Source organism: Silene latifolia, chromosome Y (assembly GCF_048544455.1).
Source record: "Silene latifolia isolate original U9 population chromosome Y, ASM4854445v1, whole genome shotgun sequence".
NCBI classification, from domain to species: Eukaryota; Viridiplantae; Streptophyta; class Magnoliopsida; order Caryophyllales; family Caryophyllaceae; genus Silene; species Silene latifolia.
Genome location: NC_133538.1, coordinates 128,799,562 through 128,824,363, shown reverse-complemented (window position 1 = coordinate 128,824,363; position 24,802 = coordinate 128,799,562). Strand labels below are relative to the sequence as shown.

Here is a 24,802-nt window from a genome sequence, read left to right as displayed (position 1 = left end):
GACTGCATGAACCCAACGAACCCAAAGATGGTCAGTCTTTTGCTGCACCCACTAGACATAAGTTCCAAGAGTGGCAATGTTCTAGGCATGAAGGTCCTTTAATCCAAGCCCCCCTGTTTCTTAGGTCTGCAAATTCTCTCCCAGGAAACCAGGGTAGGGTTTTCCTTGGGATCCTTACCATACCATAGATAGTGTCTGGAAATTTTCTCAATTGCAGCAATTACAGTCTTGGGTAAAATAAAAATACGAGCCCAGTAGCAGTGCAAAGTACTAAGAACAGACTGGATCAAAACAACCCTTCCAGCATAAGATAACTTTCTAGAACCCAGTCCCCTAATCTTAGTAACCACATTCTCAATCAAGCAATTACAGTCCATTATGGAGAGACGTTTAGGGGACACATTAATGCCCGAATATCTAAATGGGATTGCACTTCTCTACATCCCTGTAGCCTGCTCAATCTCCCTGATCAAGCTGTCAAGAACTCCATTAGCATAGAAATTTGATTTACCACTATTCATCACCAAGCCTGTAGCCTCAGAAAAGTAGTTAAAAGCTTTAAGCAGAAGATCTATAGAAGCTCTCTCATCTTTGCAGAACATAATTAGGTCATCAGCAAAGCAAAGATGAGTAAGGTTGATCCTCTTACATAAAGGATGGTGCCTGAAATTTCTATGTTTTTGAACAATCAGCAAAATTCTACTAAGATAGTCCAATCAAAGGGTGAATAAGAGAGGGGAGAGTGGATCACCCTGCCTTAAACCCCTTTGCCCCTTAAAAAACCCAAAATATTCCCCATTGAGTGAAAGAGAATAAGAAGGGGTAGTAACACGTTGTAGCAGAAGAACAATGAATTTTTTAGGAAAGCCAGTAGCCTCCAGCATATCAGAAACAAAAGTCCACTCAATGGAATCATATGCCTTTTGAAGGTCAAGCTTCATCAACACTCTAGGGGAACAGCTCTTCCTGTTATACATCTTAATAAGATCCTGGCAAATAAGTATATTGCCAACAATGTTTCTTCCTTTGATAAATGCCCCCTAAGAGGGACTAATAATTTCAGGAAGAATACGACTCAGTCTAGCACAGATCACCTTAGAGAAAAATTTGTAGATAGTATTGCAGCATGCAATTGGCCTGAATTGTATCAGAGTCTCAGGGATCTCAGTCTTAGGTATTATGGTGATGATAATATTGTTGATGTAGCATTTTAATTCGCAATGGCAACTTCTTCAACTCCATCGACTACTTTACTAGGCAAAGATTCATGGCTAAGGTCCGTAATGGACAAATGTATCTTAAAAGATGACGGTAGTAACTTTCTTGAATGGGAATCCAACATCAAAAGTGCCGCGTTGTCCGACAATGTGCTTACTTACTTGACCGATGCCCCTCCCATCGAGCGCGGTTCAAGGGCATCATCGGTGGTGCGGACCGCCTATGATGACCATGTGAGGATGTCGAATGATATCAAAAATGTGTTGATATGGTCGATGTCCCCAAAGCTCAAGCTTTCATGCATTTTCTTAAATGCGTACGAGATATTCACTCGTATGAATACTATATTTTCACAAACACCTAAAGTCCGTCAATACGATACGGCGGCACACTTCTTTGAAGCAAAGCTTGAGAGGGGCCAAAAGGTTGGTCCCCATGTGCTAAAAATGGTCGAATATGTCGACATCATAGAGCGTCTAGGGTGTAATATTCCTAAGACTCTTGTGGTGGATCGTATCCTCCACTCACTTCCCACCAACTTTTCCCACTTTAGGGTAAACTACAACATGAATGGCATGGATAAGAGTTATCATGAAATTCATGCACTCCTCACCCAAGCACAGAGGGATATGGAAGCTAGTGGTAGTGAAAAAGGGGATGTTCTAACCATGAAGTTAAAGAACATGTCCCTTGGAGTTAAGAAGGGAAAGGGGAAGGAAAAGTCCCAATTCAAGAAATCGTTAAATAAACAAGACAATGGAAAGGGGAAAGCGGTTGAGAATGGCAAACCCAAGGCAAAAGGTGTCAAACTCTCTGAAGCCGAATGTTACCATTGTAATGGGAATGGGCATTATAGGAGGAGTTGTCCCAAATACTTGGAGGATCTCAAGGAAGGGCATGTGACGCCTATTGGTATGATTTCCTCTCCCTATGTGATAGACGTTAATTATGCTTGCACTTCCACTTGGGTACTTGATACCGGATGTGGCTCTCACCTTTGAAATCATTTGCAGGGTTTAAGGGACGTAGAGCACTAGCAAAAGGTGATGTGGATCTCCGCATGGGCAATGTAGCTAGAGTAGCGGCCGTTTCCGTGGGGACCTATGTGCTCACTTTAGCTAGTGGTCTAGAGTCGTATTTAAATAAGTGTTATTTTATACCAACTTTAACCAAGAACATCATCTCCATTTCCGCGTTAGACGCGGAAGGCTTTTGTTTTATGATTAAGAACAATAGTTGTACTTTTTCATTGAATGATGTGGTTTATGGCAAGGCCATTTCAATTGGAGGCATTTATGTTTTAAATGATGTTAATGACGTTTATCATGTGGAAACTAAAAACCTCAAAACGGGTGATCCAAATGAATCCTACCTCTGGCATTGTCGTTTAGGTCACAAAAACGAAAGACGCATTAAGAGACTTGCTTCATCAAAAGTGCTTAAACCATTTGATTTCGAATCTTATGGTATATGCGAGTTTTGCCTTTTAGGCAAGATTATTCGTGCACCTTTTGCGGGAAGAGGGACATGAGCTAGTGAGGTTTTGGCTCTCATACATACGGATGTGTGTGGACCATTAACCATCATCGCTAGAGTAGGTTTTCACTAATTCATTACTTTTACTGATGACTTGATTAGATATGGGTATGTCTACTTGATAAAGAATAAAAGTGAAGCTTTTGACAAGTTCAAGGAGTTTCAGAATGAAGTAGAGAACCAATTGGATAAAAATATTAAGAACCTACGATCCGATTGTGGTGATGAATATCTAAATACTGAATTCGATTCACACCTGATAGATTGTGGTATAGTATCAGAATGGACTCCTCCTGGCACACCACAATTAAATGGTGTGGCCGAAAGGAGAAACCGAACTTTATTAGACATGGTTCGGTCTATGATGAGTCTAACAGAGCTTCCTGATTCGTTTTGGGTTTTGCCCTCTTGTCTGTAATATTTTCACTAAATCGAAGCCCGACTAAAGCGGCCAATAAGACTCCATATAAGATATGGACAGCAAAAGTCCCTCATTTGTCATTCATACATATTTGGGGTTGCGAAGTGTACGTCAAGATCAAGTCTGACAATAAGCTTGCACCTAGGTCTGACAAATGTCTTTTTCTAGGATATCCAAGGGAAACACTTGGCTATTAATTCAATAATAAACACAAGAACAAAGTGTTTGTGGCTTGTGATGCTGTCTTCCTAGAAAAGGAGTTTGTTTCTAGGAGACAGAGTGTGAGAAAATTTGAACTTGATGAAGTTCGAGAGCCACAAACCGAGAATGAGGTAGAGGAGAACGTGGAGGATAGAATTCCCTCTTCCTCTGAAACGGTAATTGTTCCTAGAAAGTTAAGTAGGATTTCTAATCCACCTAACCGCTACCTTGGTAACATCGAAGAGGATGGTGGTTTGTTATTTTTGGAAAGTGATGAACCCACTACCTACAAATCGGCCATGTCTAGTCCCGACTCCTCGCTTTGGCTAGAAGCCATGCGGTCCGAAATGGATTCCATGTACGAGAACCAAGTATGGGACTTGGTGTATTTACCTGAGGGAGTACGACCCCTTCAGTGTAAATGGATATATAAAATTAAGCTCGGCGTAGATAAACATATAGATGTTTACAAAGCTAGATTGGTGGCAAAAGGTTTCACCCAAGTTCATAGTTTATACTATAACGAAACCTTCGCTCCAGTCGCTATGCTTCGGTCCATTAGGATAATCTTAGCGGTTGCCGCGTTTCATAATTATGAGATTTGGCAAATGGATGTCAAAACCGCCTTCTTGAATGGGATTCTAGAAGAGGAAGTGTACATGATACAACCTGAAGGTTTTGTGGATACATCTAACCCTAAGAAGGTGTGTAAGCTTAAGAAGTCCACCTATGGTCTTAAGCAAGCATCTAGGAGTTGGAATCATTGCTTTGATCATGTTATTAAATAATACGGTTTCACTCGAAGTGTGGAAGAACCGTGTTTATACATAAAGTTTAGTGGGAGTAAGGTTGCATTCCTTGTCCTATATGTGGATGACATATTGCTCATCGGGAATGATGTTCCATCGCTCACTTCCGTTAAAGAGTGGCTAGGGAAACACTTCCAGATGAAGGACTTGGGAGAGGCACAACGAATCTTGGGTATCCGGATCTATAGGGATAGGTCCAAAAGGATACTAGCATTGAGTCAAGAAGCTTATATTGACAAAGTTCTTGACCGGTTCAATATGAAAGACTCCATGAGAGGATTTCTACCTATGAGCCAAGGGATTACTTTTAGCAAGTCACAGTCTCCCTCTACCCCTAAGGAGATTGAACACATGAAGACTGTCCCCTATGCTTCCGTTGTTGGGTCTATCATGTATGTTATGATTTGCACTCGTCCTGACGTTGCGTATGCCTTGAGCATGACAAGTCGTTATCAAGCCAAGCTTGGTGAGAGTCACTGGATAGCCGTTAGAACATCCTTAAGTACTTATGAAGGACTAAGGATTTGTTCTTAGTGTTTGGAGGACAAAATGAGTTGCGTGTAAGTGGTTACACGGATGCAAGTTTCCAAACCGATCGGGATGATATGAAATCCCATTCCGGTTATGTGTTTATGCTAAATGGAGGAGCTGTTTGCTGGAAGAGCTTCAAGCAAAGCATTACCGCGGATTCTACAACAGAGGCTGAGTACCTTGCAGTGTCTGAGGCTGCAAAGGAAGCTGTTTGGATTAGGCAATTCATGAACGGACTAGGAATAGTCCATTCCGCCAAAGATCTGATCACTCTATATTGTGATAACAGTCGAGCTTGATGTGACTCATATTAGAGCAAATTTAGTCCCCGAATTAGCGTCGTTCCTATGCTTTTTAGTGCATAATTAGGTCATTTACTATCTTTAGTCTTTCGTTTTGCATATTCTTTGAGGCTTTGATCCCTTGGTAAGAAAGGAGTAAGAACCTTGCATTTTGATGGCAAAATGGAGCTAAATTGATCGAATCTAATGACCAAGCATCAAAGTGAAGACAAGACTAGAAGGCCTATGTAAATAATGAAGTAAATGGGCAATGATGCGAAGATCCTTGCATCCCCAACAAGATCCTTGAAAATTGTTGGAGAAAGAAAAGAAGAGAAGCTGACTGGCTAACAATCCGGGCGTCGCAGTACACGGGACGAGCGTCCTGGCCTGCTACAATCCAAGCGTCCCGTGGCCAATCCGCTCATCCTGGCCCCACTCAATCCGAGCGTTGCCCTCACCAAGCCTCTCGGATTCCTCTCTAGTGCAGGCGGTCCCTCCCTCAAGCCGCTCGGGATGAGCATATTCTTGGAAGACTAACGAAGCACAGATGAGCATCTCCTTCGAGAGGAGCACTTCCTCAACTTTTCTTAAGGGTCTTAATCGTCATTTAAGCCCTTAGTAACCCTAATTTATGTACCCTATCCTTAGTATAAATACCCCATGGTACTAATTAGATTAGGATGTCCTTCATATACACTTTTTAAGTTATTCTAATCTCATCTTAATCTTGTAATCAATTTTTAATTATGCTTTAATACAAATCTCGTTTCCTTAATTTCTCTATTGTTCATCATTTATTTTGGGTAATTGAAGATTATTTGGCTATTATTTGGAGATTGACAACCTTCCATCAATCATCAAGTACTTCTATTATTCTTTGCTTATTATTTTGGAATCATCATTAGGTATAATTCTCTTAATCCCTTTTTAATTATTGTTACTCATTTCCATTTATTCATCATGTTTTGCCTTGTTAAAATGATTGACAACCTTATTAGCATGTTAAACTTGATAATGAGTGAGTAGTCTCTTAACTAGAGTTAATGGGGAATTAGGGGAAACCAACATGGACGATGATTCATACTTAATCTAATACGTTCACATAATTTATTTGCTTGCTTGTTGTGATCTCAACTTATGCACATGTTATGCTTGATGAAATGCGAGCCTATGAATCCTTGCATTTTTTACCCATCACTTACCTATTCAATGAGACTTGTTAGACATAAACCAACTCGAGTCTCATTAGACTATGCATATAGTTGAGTAGGGAGGATGAAGTCGACTTGTAGGTGTTGTACAATCTAATCGATTCGGCTCCGGGAGCCAAACCTTCCTAGGATTGTAAGATATAAACCAACTCGATCCTATCACAATAATAATTGCTTGTTTATAATTTGAGAATATGTTTGTATGATCAATTCCCATGTATCCTCTATGAACTCATGACACTCTAGTGCTTTTAATCATTTATTTACATCTTAATCATCTTGCTTGTTTATTTACATTGTTATTTAGTTTAGTGATCTCTTATCTCAACCCAAATTGTGACACCCTTAGACACGCCCATTTGCAATCAAAAATCCTACATCAATACCCGTCCCTTGGGATCCGACCTTTACTTACCTCTTTAATAATAGTAGAGTAGTTTGTGAAGTTATAAATATTGTTTTGGTCTAGGTACTCCTAACGACAAGTAACCGAAAACGATAGTCCGACCAAAAATGGCGTCGTTGCCGGGGACGGTGTTAACTTGATTTAATTTTGTTTAATTGTTCTTAGTTATGTCTTTCTTTGCCTTGGGGAAGTAAAACTCCTTAAGGTTTGTTCTAATTGTTTTCAAGTTGTTTGATATTTTGCATGTCTAGAAGATCACAAGGTAACTTGTTACCCATTGATCACGAAATTGAAAGAACTTTGACAACCAATAGAAGACTTTCCAGAAATACTTTGAGAGGTATTGGTGAGATTGTGGACATTCAACCAAATAACATTGAGTTCATCAACCTTTTTGCAAGATAAGGAGAGGAGAACCCAACACAAAATCAACCACGAAATCAACCATAAAATCAACCCACAATGCCTAAGTTTTCATCACATTTCATGCCAACCGAGGAGAACCTACCAAATGGTATTCCCACACCACAACATTTGACCGGTAATTTCATTGCAAAATCCGCATTTATCCAATTAGTCGAAAAAAGCCAATTTGGGGGGATGCCTAGTGAAGACCCTCATTCTCATATCGAGACTTTTTGTGACTATTTTGATGCGATTTCTCAAACCGGAGTGACTCAAGACCAAATTCGATGGGTCTTATTTCCTTTTTCTTTGATTGGTACCGCGAAACAATGGTTAAAGAGCCTTGATAAGGCTAATCTTGGTATTAACTATTGGAAGAAATTGGCACTTGCTTTCTACAAAAAGTTCTACCCTCCAGAAAAGACTAACATGCTAAGAGCCCAAATCACGGGGTTCAAATAAAGGGACGAAGAATCTTTGTATGAAGCTTGGGAGCGATTCAAAGGAACTTGTCGCTCATGTCCTCATCACGGACTTAGCGAGTGGTTCTTGGTACAACAATTTTGGAATGGTCTTTATGAAGACTCCCGAAACATTCTCAACATGGGATCAAATGGTATGTTCACCGATGTTGATGATAATCAAACATGGAACAAGATTGAGGAAATGGCGGTCCATAACTCACAATATAGTAGACCTCGGAAGGCTGCTAGAGGAGGAAAGCATGAAGTGGACTCTATTACTCAATTGGGTGCTCAACTTAGTGCTCATATTGATACCATTAATTTGAAGTTTGAGAAGGCTATGGCTAAGCTTGAAGAAGCCTCCAAATCTAAGCAACATGTGAATGTCATGGTGGCATCTTCATCAATTCCAAGTGGAATATGTCAGAGTTGTGGAACTTTGGGACATGACCAAACTGAATGTAGAGGAACAAGTGAATAAGTGAATGCTTTCCAAGCATACAAGATTGGCACCCCTTATTCCAACTATTACAATGAAAACACCAAATTCCATCCCAACCTCTCATACAAAAGCCAAAATGTTCAAAACCCTCAAACAACATACACCCCACCTCCAATGAGAAACCAAAATCAAAGACACTTTTACAACCAAAACCAAGGTTACCAAAATCAAACTCCATACAATCAAACAAATGACTAAGGTTTTGATGTTCAAAAAGCGGTCCTCCAAATGAAAAAGAACCAACAAGAAATTTTCACTCAAATGCAAAAGGATAGCCAAGCAAAAGACATCACCATTAACAACATACTAGCTCACGCAAAGATGTTGGAGACCTAAATGTCTCAATTGGCATCTTCAAGTTCACAAAGACAAAAGGGGCAATTACCACCTCAATGTAATCCCCCAAGACAAGAATCGGTGAGTGCCATCCAATTGAGGAGTGGTACAAGCTATGAAGAGCCGAAGAGGCCCGTTGATGAAGAGGTTGTGAATGCTAGTGACAAGGAAATAGTTGTGCAAAACTCTAAAGAAGAAGAACCCACCATTCAAGAAGCTTTAAAGAAGGATGAAGAAAAGGCCAAAGAGAAGGAACCTATTGTGATTAAACTCCCTTTTCCAAGTCGTCAAGCTAAGCCTAAGTTTGATGACGAACTTGGAAAATTCATGGAGATTGTGAAGAATTGGGAAGTCTCGATTCCATTTATGGAATTAATCAATCACGTTCCGGCCTATGCAAAGTATATTAAAGACATTCTTACGAACAAGAAATCCATCCGGAAGCTTCAGACTATTACTTTTACTAAAGTGAGTAGTGCCATCCTACAAGGAAGTTCACCTCCAAAATTAAAGGATCTGGGGAGTTTCTCTATTCCATGCACTATTAGCGACACTACGATCAACAATGCTTTATGTGACCTTGGGGCAAGTGTGAGTGTCATGTCATATTCGGTAAGTAAGAGGCTAGGAATGGGAGAACTCAAGTGCACTAATATCACACTCCAAATGGCAGATCGATCTACGAAGACACCTTTAGGGGTATGGGAAGATGTGCCGATAAGAATTGGCGAGTTCTTCATCCCGGTGGATTTTGTTATTGTTGACATGGAAGAAGACTCCAAGATTCCTATTATTTTAGGAAGACCTTTCTTACACACCGCGGGAGCGGTGATCGATATAAAACATGGAGAGCTCACCCTTGAAGTGGGAGATAAAACCATCACTTTCAATCTTGACAAGACAATGAGAGCTCCACGATTACATGAGCCATGTTTTATGGTTGATCACTATAGCCGGCAAGATGATAGGAAGAAGTTGGAATTTGAATGGAAGAAGAAATTGAATGATGCTCCATCAAAAGAGCAAGGAAATTGCAACAAAGAGAGCATGAAAAGCTCACCCATGATAAGTGAAGAAGAAGGCCTCATTGGCCAAGATAAGAAAGAAGGAGAGTTGTCTTCATCAACTCACGACATTTTTAGTGACCAAGAAGACGAAGTATGCGGTCTTTTGGATGATGAGTTTGAAGGGATATTCAATCCCTATATCGGTAATGCTATGACCCAAGACCACCATGAAGAACAACAAGTGCAAAGGTCTATTGAAGATCTTTATCATGACAATGAACAAGCTTTTGACTACTTTTTTAAGATGTTGAGCAACATCAACAACACTTTAAACATGCCCCCTTGACATCTCATTATTGGATGAGAGTTTGGTGGAGTCCTCCCTAAACCACCACTTGTAAATATTCTAACTCCCTAACTTGCATTTTAATTATTGTATTGCATTTTTGTCAATTTTGGATTTAAATTTTTCTTCCTTGACCAAGATTTTCATCATTTTGAGATAAGTGAGAGAGGGACTTATGAGTTTATTGATGTGTAGTGTTTTACCTTAGTGTGGAGATAGCAATTGCCTAGGCTATCCAAGCCTTTGTAGTGTCATCACAATGAAGACCACAAGAAATGAAGAATGAATGACACGGGTTACGAAGCACCCACGGATAGACCAGAATCCCTGTGGCAAAGGGATAATCTGAGCGACCCGACGAGGATCCGCTCGTCCTGAAGAGAACTCGAGCATCCAGGGCTAAAGACGCTCGTCTTGTGAAGCTGGGAAAATCAACTTGTGGGTCTGACTGAGAATTCGAGCATCCTACAAGGAAATCCGCTCGTCTCAGCCAGGACGGTCATCCCAAAAGAAATCCGCTCGTCTTTACACTGTCAATTTTTGGGATTTCTCCCTGGAAAAGAATCCGAGCGTCTCCAACTTAGGACGCTCGTCCCAGCTCAAGAACCTGCTCGTCTTGCCTATAAGACGCTCGTCCCCAGACGTCTTTTCATGAACCCAGAAACCGAAGAATCCGAGCGTCCCAAAGCCTATCTACTCGTCTCCCCTCTGGTTTTCAAATCTAACGGGTTTTAAAAAACCCCCTTTCCACAATCATTTTCATTCTTTCAAACATAAACACTACCCAAAACCCCAAAACCCTCATTCTCTCCATCAACCAACAATAAATTTCTCAACCAAAATCAACCAAATCAAATCCAAACTTCCTCAAAACAAAATTAAATCACTCCTTTAGCAATAACAAGTGATTAAAACATAAAAATCTTCAAAGTTTGAGTCGATTTTTGGGACACAAGGCAACATTCGAATATCCTAAATCGATTTGGGTAATACTAGAAATTGATGATTTCAAGCTTTCTTTGGTGTTACTAAGTAAAGGAGCATAGCAAGAACAAAAAGTGGAAGATTTGCCGCTTGAATGTTCATAGATCGAATTACCTTCTCCCACTCTCCGAAGAAGCCAAATATATTATTCAACACCAAGGGGAAGATATTGCCGAGCCCTCCTCCTCCATTATCATCCCACCTTACCCGTTCACCTACCATGAATTTAAACCCAAAAATGTTAAGGCGGGGAATGACTACTTGACTCTATTGATGAAGGAAATGCATAGACAAACTTATGAAGATAGAGTTAATGCTTACAAAGCACAATATTCGCCTCTCCTACATCTTGCTAGGCAAGGACTTCTTGACCCATCTTGTCCTTTGCCTAGTTGGGCGGATAAGGAACCCTTCTTTCCTAGTGCTTCTAGAGGTGGTAACTTGGGTGAAGAGGAGATGGTTGTTGATGAGAGTGGTGAGCAAGAAGGTGAAGAAGAAGAAGAAGAGAATGAAGATGAGGAAGAAGAGGGAAGTGAAAGTGAGAGTGGTAATGACTCCACATCCATGGAGGTTGATGATGCCTCAAGTGAGGAGGTTGATGATGATGGTGATGATGCAATGGGCGAGGAATAGCAAACTCTTGGGAGGATCCTACACTCCTACACCTCTTTTATGGTTTGTCTACTTCTCTTGTTTTTCTTATAATTTCTCCTTGATCATGATATGTGGAGTCCTAGCATCATCTAGAGGACTAACACCTCGATTCCATTGAGGTGTTCATTTTATTGTTCCCATTTTCAAAATCCAAAATGACAAATTTTAGTTTCATGCATTGCATTTTTGTGCATGAACTCCCCCAAAATTTTTGACATTAGAAATAGTGTCTATTTCGGTTTGGGGAAGTTTATGCATATGCATTGGGAGCTAATCTAAATTATGCTCTCCACCATAACAAAAACCATGCATCATATAGCAAAGATTAGTTTACATTCACTCTTGTTTATATGTCATATAAATTGCATTTAGCTTTGAAATCATGCATTTTCATATAAATTGCATAATTTCCTATCGTATTGGCCATTGAGGACAATGCCCATACTAGTGTGGGGATGGGAAATTCTAACTTGACTTTTTAAAACAAAAATGATAAAAATTGAAATTTTTTTGAAAAATACAAAAATATGTCTTTTAATTTCATTAAAACAAAATACAAAAAAATTCAAAAATTCAAAAATCCAAAAACATGTTCATTTCCTTTGTAGTATAGTCTTGTATATATCGTTTGTATATATTGTGTTTGTCCACCCTTTTTCACATTGATATACTACACCACATCCGAGACAAGAGGATATAGAAGACCGCATGGTATGATCTTTCCAATCTCCTTTTTCCTCTTTATGTTAATGACTATGTGGCTTTATTTTGATTGATGCGGTATAAACAATGTGAATTTAGGATTGCATTTAGTTTATTTGGCATACTAGTTGGTAGAAGCATATGCATTAGGTTGTATATGTGTTAGTTGCACCATGGCATATAGTTGCATTTAGGAAAAATTTTGTGAAAACATCTATTTGGGAAGCTTGACAAGTGTATATAAGCCCCTTGTAGATGCTTTTTTTTCTTAAGACTTTGCTTGTTAGAATACTTGTGAAACACCCTAGGATATGTCATGCTAGTATCCTTTGACCCATGGATTAAGGCCTAGTCACGAGTACCTTGTGGTGTGATAACTCCTTGGCTACCTTTTATTCAAAGGTGACCCTCGAAACCATGCAACCATCATCCATGTTCTACCATATTTTGTCATCAAAGGGAATGGGCAAAAAAATTGTTCAAAAATTTGAGTTCAAGAAATGAAAAGAAAAGAAAAAGTTTGCAATTGCATCAAAGAAAAGAGGAGTAACAAAAATGAAAAATCCTATGCTTCAAAAATAAGCACCCTCGCTAAAAATGGGGTGACTTTGAAAATGTTCAAAAAGAAATGCAAAAAGCTGAAAAATTTTCAAGTGTTGAAAATGCCAAACAACAAAAGAAATGGCAAAAAGAAAGTGTTCTCAAATGTTAAATGCCGCAAATTGGGGGAAAAAACAACAACAAAAGGAAACTCCCATATGAAACTCAAATTCTATTGATCCCTTTTTCCATCAAATCCACTTTTGTGCATGGTAGAGAGGGGACGACCCTTCTTCTTGTCTAGGCAAGAAGGGGAATTCCACGATCCTCCAGTGTTTCTAACACCATAGGGAGTCTACTCTTGACGAAAGCATTTAACGATTGAGGACAAAGGTACCCTAGCTTGACACAACTTGGAGGTGATTTATTAGTATCCTTCTAGGCTTAGTAGTTTGAAGAAACCGTATCTATGATGGAATGTGTACCCTTAGATTGCTTCCCTTGTAGATAATTTCCGCCACTTAGATGAGGAAAGTGACTATTCATTTTTGTAGATGCATTCATTACTTGATTTTGTGTGCTTTAATGTTTGGATGTGTCGCCATTTTGACAAGACCCACCTTGCCTTGCAAGAAGGCATCCTGCCTCATGGTTGTCTTGTTGTGAGTTGAAGGGGCGGAGTGAGACCCGCTAATTGTCTCATATCAGCTAAATTAGTAGGTTAGTTTAAATAAGGGTCCTAGTTTTGCCACCTCTTTACTCGGGACGAGCAAAGGTTCGGTTTGGAGATATTTGATGTGACTCATATTAGAGCATATTTAGTCCCCGAATTAGCCTCGTTCCTATGCTTTTTAGTGCATAATTGGGTCATTTACTATCTTTAGTCTTTCTTTTTACATATTATTTGAGGTTTTGATCCCTTGGTAGGAAAAGAGTAAGAACCTTTCATTTTCATAACAAAATGGAGCTAAATTGATCTAATCTAATGACCAAGCATCAAAGTGAAGACAAGACTAGAAGGCCTATCTAAATAATGAAGTAAATGGGCAATGATAGGAAGATCCTTGCATCCCCAACAAGATCCTTGAGGATTGTTGGAGAAAAAAAAGAAGAGAAGCTGACTAGCTAACAATCCGGGCGTCACAGTACACGAGACGAGCATCCTAGCCTGCTACAATCCGAGCGTCCCGTGGCCAATCCGCTCGTCCTGGCCCCTCTCAATCTGAGCGTCGCCCTCACCAAGCCGCTCAGATTCCTCTCCATTGCAGGCCGTACCTCCCACAAGCCGCTCGGGATGAGCATATTCTAGGAAGACTAGCGAAGCGGAGATGAGCATCTCCTTCGAGAGGAGCACTTCCTCAACTTTTCTTAAGGGTCTTAATCGTCATTTAAGCCCTTAGTAACCGTAATTTATGTACCGAATCCTTAGTATAAATACCCCATGGTACTAATTAGATTAGGATGTCCTTCATATACTCTTTTTATGTTATTCTAATCTCATTTTAATCTTGTAATCAACTCTTAATTAAGATTTAATACAAATCTCATTTCCTTAATTTCTCTATTGTTCATCATTTATTTTGGGTAATTGAAGATTATTTGGGTATTATTGGGAGATTGACAACCTTCCATCAATCATCAAGTACTTCTATTATTCTTTGCTTATTATTTTGGAATCATCGTTAGGTATAATTCTCTTAATCCCTTTTTAATTTATTAATCATTTCCATTCATTCATCATGTTTTGCCTTGTTAATATGATTGACAACTTTATTAGCATGTTAAACTTGATAATGAGTGAGTGGTCTCTTAACTAGAGTTAATGGGGAATTAGGGGAAACCAACATGGTGGATGATTCATGCTTAATCTAATATGTTCACATAATTTATTTGCTTGCTTGTTGTGATCCCAACTTATGCACATGTTATGTTTGATGAAATGCGAGCCTATGAATCCTTGCATTTTTTACCCATCACTTACCTATTCAATGAGACTTGTAAGACATAAATAAACTCGAGTCTCATTATACCATGCATATAGTTGAGTAGGGAGGATTAAGTAGACTTGTAGGTGTTGTACAATCTAATCGATTCGGCTCCGGGACCCAAAACTTCCTGGGATTGTAAGATATAAACCAACTCGATCCTATCACAACAATAATTCTTGTTTATAATTTGAGAATATGTTTGTATGATCAATTCCCATGTATCCCCTATGAACTCATGACACCGTAGTACTTTTAATCATTTGTTTACATCTTAATCATCTTGCTTGTTTATTTACATTGTTATTTAGTTTACTGATCTCTTATCTCAACCCAAATTGTGACACCCTAGACACCACCATTTGCAATCGAAAATCCTACATCAATACCCGTCCTTTGGGATCCGACCTTTACTTACCTCTTTACTAATAGTAGAGTAGTTTGTAAAGTTATAAATATTGTTTCTGTCTAGGTTACTTTAGACGACAAGTAACAAAACCGACGAACCAGAGCTATTTTTCAAGCCAAAGATCCGAAGTCTAGTAATAAATCTAGACACATTAAAAGGAAATACCATGTAATTAGAGATTATGTGGAAAGGAAGGAAATTGACATTCGTAAGGTTGGGACAGATGTTAATATTGCTGATCCTTTAACCAAGCCTTTATCAAAGGCTAAGCATGATGGTCATATCGTCGCAATGCGATTGAGACGAATTCAGTTTACTTTAGATAATGGATATGTAATAATTGGATAGTGTATCTCTTATTATATATATGATAATCGCATTTATTATTTTTGCATTCATTTATGAATCTTTTATTTAGTGTGACTAAATTTTTAATACCTTGTTTATCTGAATAAGTTGTGGAGACAATGTTGAACACTATTCAAGTGAATAAATTGAACATTGTATTTTGTCCCTAGTCACTTAATGAGGTGACATCTCGGAGTGACTAGATTGTAAGTCGATTGATGGTTGTTCGACACCATGTGGTCATACATGATGACTAGTCGATTACATAGGCAGAGTGTGTGACACTTTGTCGGATAGTGACCATTTATAGAGTCTCAAAGTTCTATTATAGACGCCTGGTCGTGCTAGGGATCTCTAAGATATTCCTATGAGTCGATTCTTTAGACTGGAGACTATTATCCAAGTCAATGCAGTTTCTGAGTGACTTTGGTTTTTTGTCCTAGGTCGTGCCGTGAAAGGAGGCCAAAGGACATCTTCTGAGTCATGATGATCTTTATTGGGCAAAGATAGATAGGGCATACAGGAATTATCCACCCACGTTAGGTAACTATATCTCAAGGCCACTCGAGGAGTAGTGACTATAAATACATGGCCACGCTCGGAAGTCATCTGTGGGATATTTTTCCAATCAGGTAGTCACACTCCCGATCGAGAAAACCACTCACGATATGTTCATGTGCAAGTGCGACCTGAAAGACACCTTGCATTGAGTGGGAGATTAAAACTGACAAGAGAATTGGTAGCGCATACCTTGTGTCGGACAAGTGGGAGATTGTTAGAGTTAGTGTCCTCTACAATAGTGCGTTTACATAATAAATCTCATTAAAGGAATATCATCAGGATATTTAATTATATGATCCTCGTTAGTTGATTACGTAAATCGATAACGGTTGGCTGACTAGAAGTTTGACGTTATTGTCGTGAGACGGCGGTGATCAATCGCCGGCCCCCTTCGGTCACACCTAAAGGAACGAACCCCAATTGACAACTAATTAATTGTATGAGATACAATTTATTTAGTCCCTTGATTTATAGACTAAAAGGTTAGTCGATTATTTTTAGAGAGATTTCGAGTTCCGAACTCGAGGCGCGGTTGTTATTATTTATTTATGCGATAATTGAATAATAAATTTTATGAAACGGGTTTTAGTTAATTAATTGTTAATTCACTAAAATTGTACTAATTGATTAATGTGATTAATATAGTAGTCCGTAAATAATATGTGTTGCGGTACACATATATTTACGGAGTGATTTGGACAAAATTTATTGGGAAGCATTTAAACATAAATCGATGTTCAAAGTACAATTTACAAGTATTTGTGCGACAAATATAAGAACCAAAATGGACCCATAAATGGGACATTGGACCGTGTAAATAGAGTGTAGTTGATGATTATAAACATAATCATTTTACTTTGCTTTATATACTTCCATAAGTTATCTTATGTTCATTTTGCATGTGATGAAATATTGGACAAAAAATAAAACAAATCCAGTCCCTCACTCCACCTACTCCACCCGGCCACTCCCTCCTATTTAGACCAACAATTGCTCATCTTTACATACTACTTCATTTGTGTATTTTGCATGTGAAATGGTTTTTGGTCTTTCTCTCTAAAAATAATAAGAGCACTTACTAAGCTTGTTAGTAATCAAAATAAATATTCACTAAGCTTGTTAGTAATATTATAAATATTATCAAGGGTTAATTTTACAAGTATCTAGTTAATACTTGTAAGATTATTTGGATGTTGTTCTTGGGTGCTACTTGAAGGAGACTTTCTCTTTGAAAGTTTTTCTAGGAGGATCATCCATTTTAATTTAGCTCAAGAACAAACTAGATAGGTGATCTAGTTTGTGCCCATTTTTACCATCAAAATCAATGTAAGGAAATTGTTTTTCCTTAATCTTTATTTTTATGCTTTTATATTTGCATGCATGTTACATAGATCACTAAAATGACATATTACGAGATAATTTGTTTTAATTAGAGGGTCTAATTAGGATCTATGATCTTTCAAGATGAACTAAAGTTAAATCACACAACATGATGATCCTAACTCGAGGCAATATACAATAGATTAGCGAACAACAAGACAATTGTCATGATTGAACCAATGACAAAACATGAAATCGAACTTTGGCATGAACGTTAGAGGTATATATAAAATATCTTTGAAGAAAATTTAAGATGAAATTTTTCAATTTAGGACAATGCATCGCATTATTAACAAAATGGTAAGATGGCGGCACAATAAAATCAAGTATTAAGCACACAAAATCAAAATTTAAGCATCAACACTATAATTTTCTCACATACATCACCATTAAGCCTAGTTTCAAGCATTAAAAAAAAGAATAAATAAAAATTTGGTCATGTCATAGTGGATTTCGAAAAAAATGAGTCAAATTTTTTTCCAGAAGAAATTTTCGTTAAAAGACGATGCATAGTTTCACTAACAAAGAAGGTGGTCTCATAGCACATTAATCAGGCCAAGTTTTACATATGGAAAATCCAACATTTGGGCAAAGTTTTAAGGCGAAATTCCCAACTTAAGACAATACAAAACATTACTAATAGAAGTTGAAGTATTATTACTCAATTATTTCAAGAAAACTTTAAAACAAAATTTTCAAATTTCTTTTTTTGAGGACCATACTTAACATCATTAAACAACATTTGAAACTTTACGACATAGTTAGGCAATGAATGGAGTATGAAAATCGAAATTAGATCACTTTCGGCATAACTAATACACATGTCAAAACTTGAGGCGATTCGTAGGACAAAATTCCTAAGTTAATGTAACATAATGTACCATCAACGAGAGCTCGATACTAAGAAACGATCAGATCATATTTTGGGTGTAAATTCATAAATCATTGATTTGGAGATAAATTTTTCAAAAGATTTTGGACAACATTTAAGGTGAAATTTCAATTCAAGATGATACATGTCATTACCAACAAAGAAAATCAAAACTAAGTGTGAGAAGATTCTTAAGCCTCGTTAGCCAACTAGACTAATTTTTTAAATATGAAAATCTAAACATCCGCGTGAATATTAAGGTTTCAAAATTTTCGAAATAGAATTTTCAAAGCCAAATTTCAAATACATAACAAGGGTTATCAATAACAACAAAACCTTAGTCCTTGTCAAACAATTAACTATGTACTAAACACCAAATCAAATTATTTACGCATAAAAAAAAATAATAAATAACACGTATTTTCAAGTTCATATATATAAAAAATTGGGCAAAATTCAACATAAAGATTTTATACTTGACATCGTAAATGATTAAAAAAAAGCGATTAACATTATGAATCCAACTAAACACACCATTAATTAGCCAAATTTGGGAGAATTAGTGTAGGATTAAAAAAAATCCAATCGGAAAAGAAATAAGAGAAAAGAATACATCATTTATAGGATGAAATTAGCCAAGTTAAGGAATAAATGGAGTAGAAAACTCGAATCCGAACGATAAACATCAACAAGGGAATTTAGAAATAGCTTTAAATGACAAAAGAGTAAAGAGGTAAAATAAAATAAGGTAATAACACAATTTTTTGCGAAATTTACAGCCCAAAAATCGGCACTTGGTTGAGTGACGGTCCACTCGGTCGAGTGACTCACTTCCAGAAATTTTCAAGTTTCTGGAAATTGTTCCACTCGGTTGAGTGACTGGTACTCGGTCAAGTATTAGCTCGCACTTGGCTGAGTTCCTCTCTATGGTTTGCAATTTTCAACTAACAAATACTATTCTCATACTAGCGGTTACTTTACTAACAACTATTTTTAATCACACTCTAACTATAGCATTAGTGGAAATTCAAACATATATGCGATATTAACATGCCAAATAACGGGGCTAGTGCCCCTCACACACTAACTCGTAATAACCATTTTCAAAATATGCTATACACATTACTATTTTCATCCCATTTTCACATATTAGCATATATACTAAAGCGATAACTATATCATATAAGAATCCTATCAACTACGCAAATTATGGCTTCAAAACTCATCACACTCAAACACACAATACTCATGCATAGGAATGCATTTCACATAAAAAAGAATTTCTTTACTCGTATCACATATATCTTACTAAAGTAAACGTTTCAATTCCATCATTACAACTATCACATGTTATCATTTACTACACAACCTCTATAACGTGGAAGATTTTCAACAAATCTATCACATGTTTATAATCAGGCAACATTTCACGTTTCCTGACTCATAACCACCCACGTAGTGACCAACCGAAACAATAGGATCTAGTTTTGGAATGAGGGATCCTTCTCACCTAAAACGACCTCCTATTGTACTCATGTCGGGTTCATTTTATTAGACACTCCTAGATTCATTTTGGTTCATTAGTTTAGGTTCCAAAATCGTCGCTCTGATACCACTTTGTAACAACCCAACTATCCGGCCAAGATAATTGGAGCGTTACCATCTCGGTTTCCCGAGTTAGTGTTTCTAAACTTCAATCAAGAACATTTTTATTAATGTAATGTTTAATAAATTTACATAAACGTAAACAAATGAATAAATAAAATACAACTCTTGATGTCAATACTCTTCTAGTCAACTAGACTCGTCTCGTGATATCATCAAGCTCGTCCAGTCTCCCGCGTACTATTAAAACAACCTGATCATAACCTGCTCCCCATATGACCAAAGGATATCATATTGTAATACTACGGTTTTATGTGTCTTTGGGTACTCTATCGAGTGGGACTTACTCTGTCGAGTAAGTAGTTTTTTACGCAAAATAGTAGTCTGCCTGTAGGGTACTCGATCGAGTAAGGGGCACTCGATCGAGTAAGTGTGTCTTACGGGATTGTTTAGCCGGGTTTTGTTCATAGTGCGAGAGTAATATAAAAAGGATTCCGTCACTTTGCTTAATCACCTTTAACATTCTAAAACCTTTCAAAGAGAAGAATAACAGTTACGTACATCGCATCCATCGCATTGTTAACAAATCCCAATGCTTGGTTTGTCGGATTGGCTTGTTCTTTACGCTATTGTGATCGTCGTGTCGAGGGTAAGCTTCTTATATAATTTTTATAATGTTTTGATAAGTTTGCTTAAACCCTAATTGGGTAGAATTGGGGGATTTGGGTGTATTATGATGAGTCGATGGTAATTATGTGATTATGTGCTATAGGAGGAGGATTCGTAGATGACAAGTTCTGATTATATTAGCTGCTATGACGGTCTCGTGTGATTGCTATTCCCGGTAGGGTTTCCCTACTCAGTATTGATTACATGGTTTGGTTGTTGTTGTTGATTCATATCGTATTGGAATTGGTGATTGATAATTGTTGTTGTAATGTGGTAGTTTGTGATTGTTTGTCTGTGGTTCTCGAGGTGCGTCCTCGGCTGAGTGGAGTCACTTGCTGGAGTGGCTTCACGCTCTTGATTCGCCTTCTGTGGAACCCGCCACAGAAGGGATGTGCACATTAATGAACATGGGTTTATCGCTCGGATGAGATGAGCGGGGCTTAGGTGGGAATGGCTGCGATCCCCCACTGGCGGTCTGGAGTAGTTGTTGCGATGGGTACTCTGGCAGGACTACACACTTCAGTGTGTAGTCAGGTGTGTGGAGATGAGATGGAGTTGTGCTGATTGAGTTGTTTGTTGTATTATTTTATTGCAACTGTTTGTTTTATTTAATCAGTACTGACCCCGTTTAAATGTTTTAAAAACTGTGGTGATCCATTCGGGGGTGGTGAGCGGTTATTGAGCAGGTATGAGTTGATGCGCATGGTATAGCTGGGTTGAGTCATCACGATGCTGTTTTAGAAGTCTTCCGCTGTGTCGAACATTCTCTTATTTTGTTTAGTCGTTTGACAGTTTTGAGAACCTTTATATTTTCATTTATCAGTTTCGGAGTTGGTTGTATCGCTTTAAACTTTATTATTATTAAAGTACGTTTCGTTATTCTCCATTTTATTATCATTGCCTTGGGTAACCGAGATGGTAGCACTTTCATGCCTTAAGTGGTCCTGTTAAGGCACTTGGAGTATGGGGGTGTTACACATATGGATCGACACAGGCCACCCCAAAAGAGATAGGTGACAATAAACAGACACACAAACGTCAGTTTCAATAAATCAATAAAGCATGACACGACTCGAGTGAGAGGATACAACATGACCATGATATGAATGGACCACCAACAATAACCACCACAGACTTTGCTTGTTAGAATACTTGTGAAACACCCTAGGATATGTCATGCTAGTATCCTTTGACCCATGGATTAAGGCCTAGTCACGAGTACCTTGTGGTGTGATAACTCCTTGGCTACCTTTTATTCCAAGGTGACCCTCGAAACCATGCAACCATCATCCATGTTCTACCATATTTTGTCATCAAAGGGAATGGGCAAAAAAATTGTTCAAAAATTTGAGTTCAAGAAATGAAAAGAAAAGAAAAAGTTTGCAATTGCATCAAAGAAAAGAGGAGTAACAAAAATGAAAACTCCTATGCTTCAAAAATAAGCACCCTCGCTAAAAATGGGGTGACTTTGAAAATGTTCAAAAAGAAATGCAAAAAGCTGAAAAATTTTCAAGTGTTGAAAATGCCAAACAACAAAAGAAATGGCAAAAAGAAAGTGTTCTCAAATGTTAAATGCCGCAAATTGGGGGAAAAAACAACAACAAAAGGAAACTCCCATATGAAACTCAAATTCTATTGATCCCTTTTTCCATCAAATCCACTTTTGTGCATGGTAGAGAGGGGACGACCCTTCTTCTTGTCTAGGCAAGAAGGGGAATTCCACGATCCTCCAGTGTTTCTAACACCATAGGGAGTCTACTCTTGACGAAAGCATTTAACGATTGAGGACAAAGGTACCCTAGCTTGACACAACTTGGAGGTGATTTATTAGTATCCTTCTAGGCTTAGTAGTTTGAAGAAACCGTATCTATGATGGAATGTGTACCCTTAGATTGCTTCCCTTGTAGATAATTTCCGCCACTTAGATGAGGAAAGTGACTATTCATTTTTGTAGATGCATTCATTACTTGATTTTGTGTGCTTTAATGTTTGGATGTGTCGCCATTTTGACAAGACCCACCTTGCCTTGCAAGAAGGCATCCTGCCTCATGGTTGTCTTGTTGTGAGTTGAAGGGGCGGAGTGAGACCCGCTAATTGTCTCATATCAGCTAAATTAGTAGGTTAGTTTAAATAAGGGTCCTAGTTTTGCCACCTCTTTACTCGGGACGAGCAAAGGTTCGGTTTGGAGATATTTGATGTGACTCATATTAGAGCATATTTAGTCCCCGAATTAGCCTCGTTCCTATGCTTTTTAGTGCATAATTGGGTCATTTACTATCTTTAGTCTTTCTTTTTACATATTATTTGAGGTTTTGATCCCTTGGTAGGAAAAGAGTAAGAACCTTTCATTTTCATAACAAAATGGAGCTAAATTGATCTAATCTAATGACCAAGCATCAAAGTGAAGACAAGACTAGAAGGCCTATCTAAATAATGAAGTAAATGGGCAATGATAGGAAGATCCTTGCATCCCCAACAAGATCCTTGAGGATTGTTGGAGAAAAAAAAGAAGAGAAGCTGACTAGCTAACAATCCGGGCGTCACAGTACACGAGACGAGCATCCTGGCCTGCTACAATCCGAGCGTCCCGTGGCCAATCCGCTCGTCCTGGCCCCTCTCAATCTGAGCGTCGCCCTCACCAAGCCGCTCAGATTCCTCTCCAGTGCAGGCCGTACCTCCCACAAGCCGCTCGGGATGAGCATATTCTAGGAAGACTAGCGAAGCGGAGATGAGCAACTCCTTCGAGAGGAGCACTTCCTCAACTTTTCTTAAGGGTCTTAATCGTCATTTAAGCCCTTAGTAACCCTAATTTATGTACCGAATCCTTAGTATAAATAACCCATGGTACTAATTAGATTAGGATGTCCTTCATATACTCTTTTTATGTTATTCTAATCTCATTTTAATCTTGTAATCAACTCTTAATTAAGATTTAATACAAATCTCATTTCCTTAATTTCTCTATTGTTCATCATTTATTTTGGGTAATTGAAGATTATTTGGGTATTATTGGGAGATTGACAACCTTCCATCAATCATCAAGTACTTCTATTATTCTTTGCTTATTATTTTGGAATCATCGTTAGGTATAATTCTCTTAATCCCTTTTTAATTTATTAATCATTTCCATTCATTCATCATGTTTTGCCTTGTTAATATGATTGACAACTTTATTAGCATGTTAAACTTGATAATGAGTGAGTGGTCTCTTAACTAGAGTTAATGGGGAATTAGGGGAAACCAACATGGTGGATGATTCATGCTTAATCTAATATGTTCACATAATTTATTTGCTTGCTTGTTGTGATCCCAACTTATGCACATGTTATGTTTGATGAAATGCGAGCCTATGAATCCTTGCATTTTTACCCATCACTTACCTATTCAATGAGACTTGTAAGACATAAATAAACTCGAGTCTCATTATACCATGCATATAGTTGAGTAGGGAGGATTAAGTAGACTTGTAGGTGTTGTACAATCTAATCGATTCGGCTCCGGGACCCAAAACTTCCTGGGATTGTAAGATATAAACCAACTCGATCCTATCACAACAATAATTCTTGTTTATAATTTGAGAATATGTTTGTATGATCAATTCCCATGTATCCCCTATGAACTCATGACACCGTAGTACTTTTAATCATTTGTTTACATCTTAATCATCTTGCTTGTTTATTTACATTGTTATTTAGTTTACTGATCTCTTATCTCAACCCAAATTGTGACACCCTAGACACCACCATTTGCAATCGAAAATCCTACATCAATACCCGTCCTTTGGGATCCGACCTTTACTTACCTCTTTACTAATAGTAGAGTAGTTTGTAAAGTTATAAATATTGTTTCTGTCTAGGTTACTTTAGACGACAAGTAACAAAACCGACGAACCAGAGCTATTTTTCAAGCCAAAGATCCGAAGTCTAGTAATAAATCTAGACACATTAAAAGGAAATACCATGTAATTAGAGATTATGTGGAAAGGAAGGAAATTGACATTCGTAAGGTTGGGACAGATGTTAATATTGCTGATCCTTTAACCAAGCCTTTATCAAAGGCTAAGCATGATGGTCATATCGTCGCAATGCGATTGAGACGAATTCCAGATTTTCTTTAGATAATGGATATGTAATAATTGGATAGTGTATCTCTTATTATATATATGATAATCGCATTTATTATTTTTGCATTCATTTATGAATCTTTTATTTAGTGTGACTAAATTTTTAATACCTTGTTTATCTGAATAAGTTGTGGAGACAATGTTGAACACTATTCAAGTGAATAAATTGAACATTGTATTTTGTCCCTAGTCACTTAATGAGGTGACATCTCGGAGTGACTAGATTGTAAGTCGATTGATGGTTGTTCGACACCATGTGGTCATACATGATGACTAGTCGATTACATAGGCAGA

The 24,802-nt window shown here is 37.9% G+C and overlaps 1 protein-coding gene and 1 non-coding gene across 2 annotated transcripts; both read right to left on the bottom strand.

Annotated features, from left to right (window-relative positions):
• Positions 1-437: 437 nt before the first annotated feature.
• On the bottom strand, positions 438-977 carry LOC141628895 (uncharacterized). The gene is made up of 2 exons (XM_074441982.1): positions 784-977; positions 438-663 (listed from the first exon to the last, which is right to left on the bottom strand). Exons 1-2 carry the CDS (start codon positions 975-977, stop codon positions 438-440), a joined length of 420 nt encoding a protein of 139 aa, XP_074298083.1.
• Positions 978-7,451: 6,474 nt separating this feature from the next.
• LOC141635333 (small nucleolar RNA R71) lies at positions 7,452-7,558 on the bottom strand. The gene has a single exon (XR_012540029.1). It is a non-coding gene; the product is annotated as a small nucleolar RNA R71 (small nucleolar RNA).
• Positions 7,559-24,802: the final 17,244 nt, after the last annotated feature.

What these genes read in the sequence shown, in the direction of transcription:
- LOC141628895 (XM_074441982.1), bottom strand. Translation starts at nt 977, where the DNA reads ATGTATAACAGGAAGAGCTGTTCCCCTAGAGTGTTGATGAAGCTTGAC. An exon ending in CTCAATGGGGAATATTTTGG is followed by an intron (nt 664 to 783) that starts GTTTTTTAAGGG and finishes TAGAAATTTCAG; the next exon opens with GCACCATCCTTTATGTAAGA.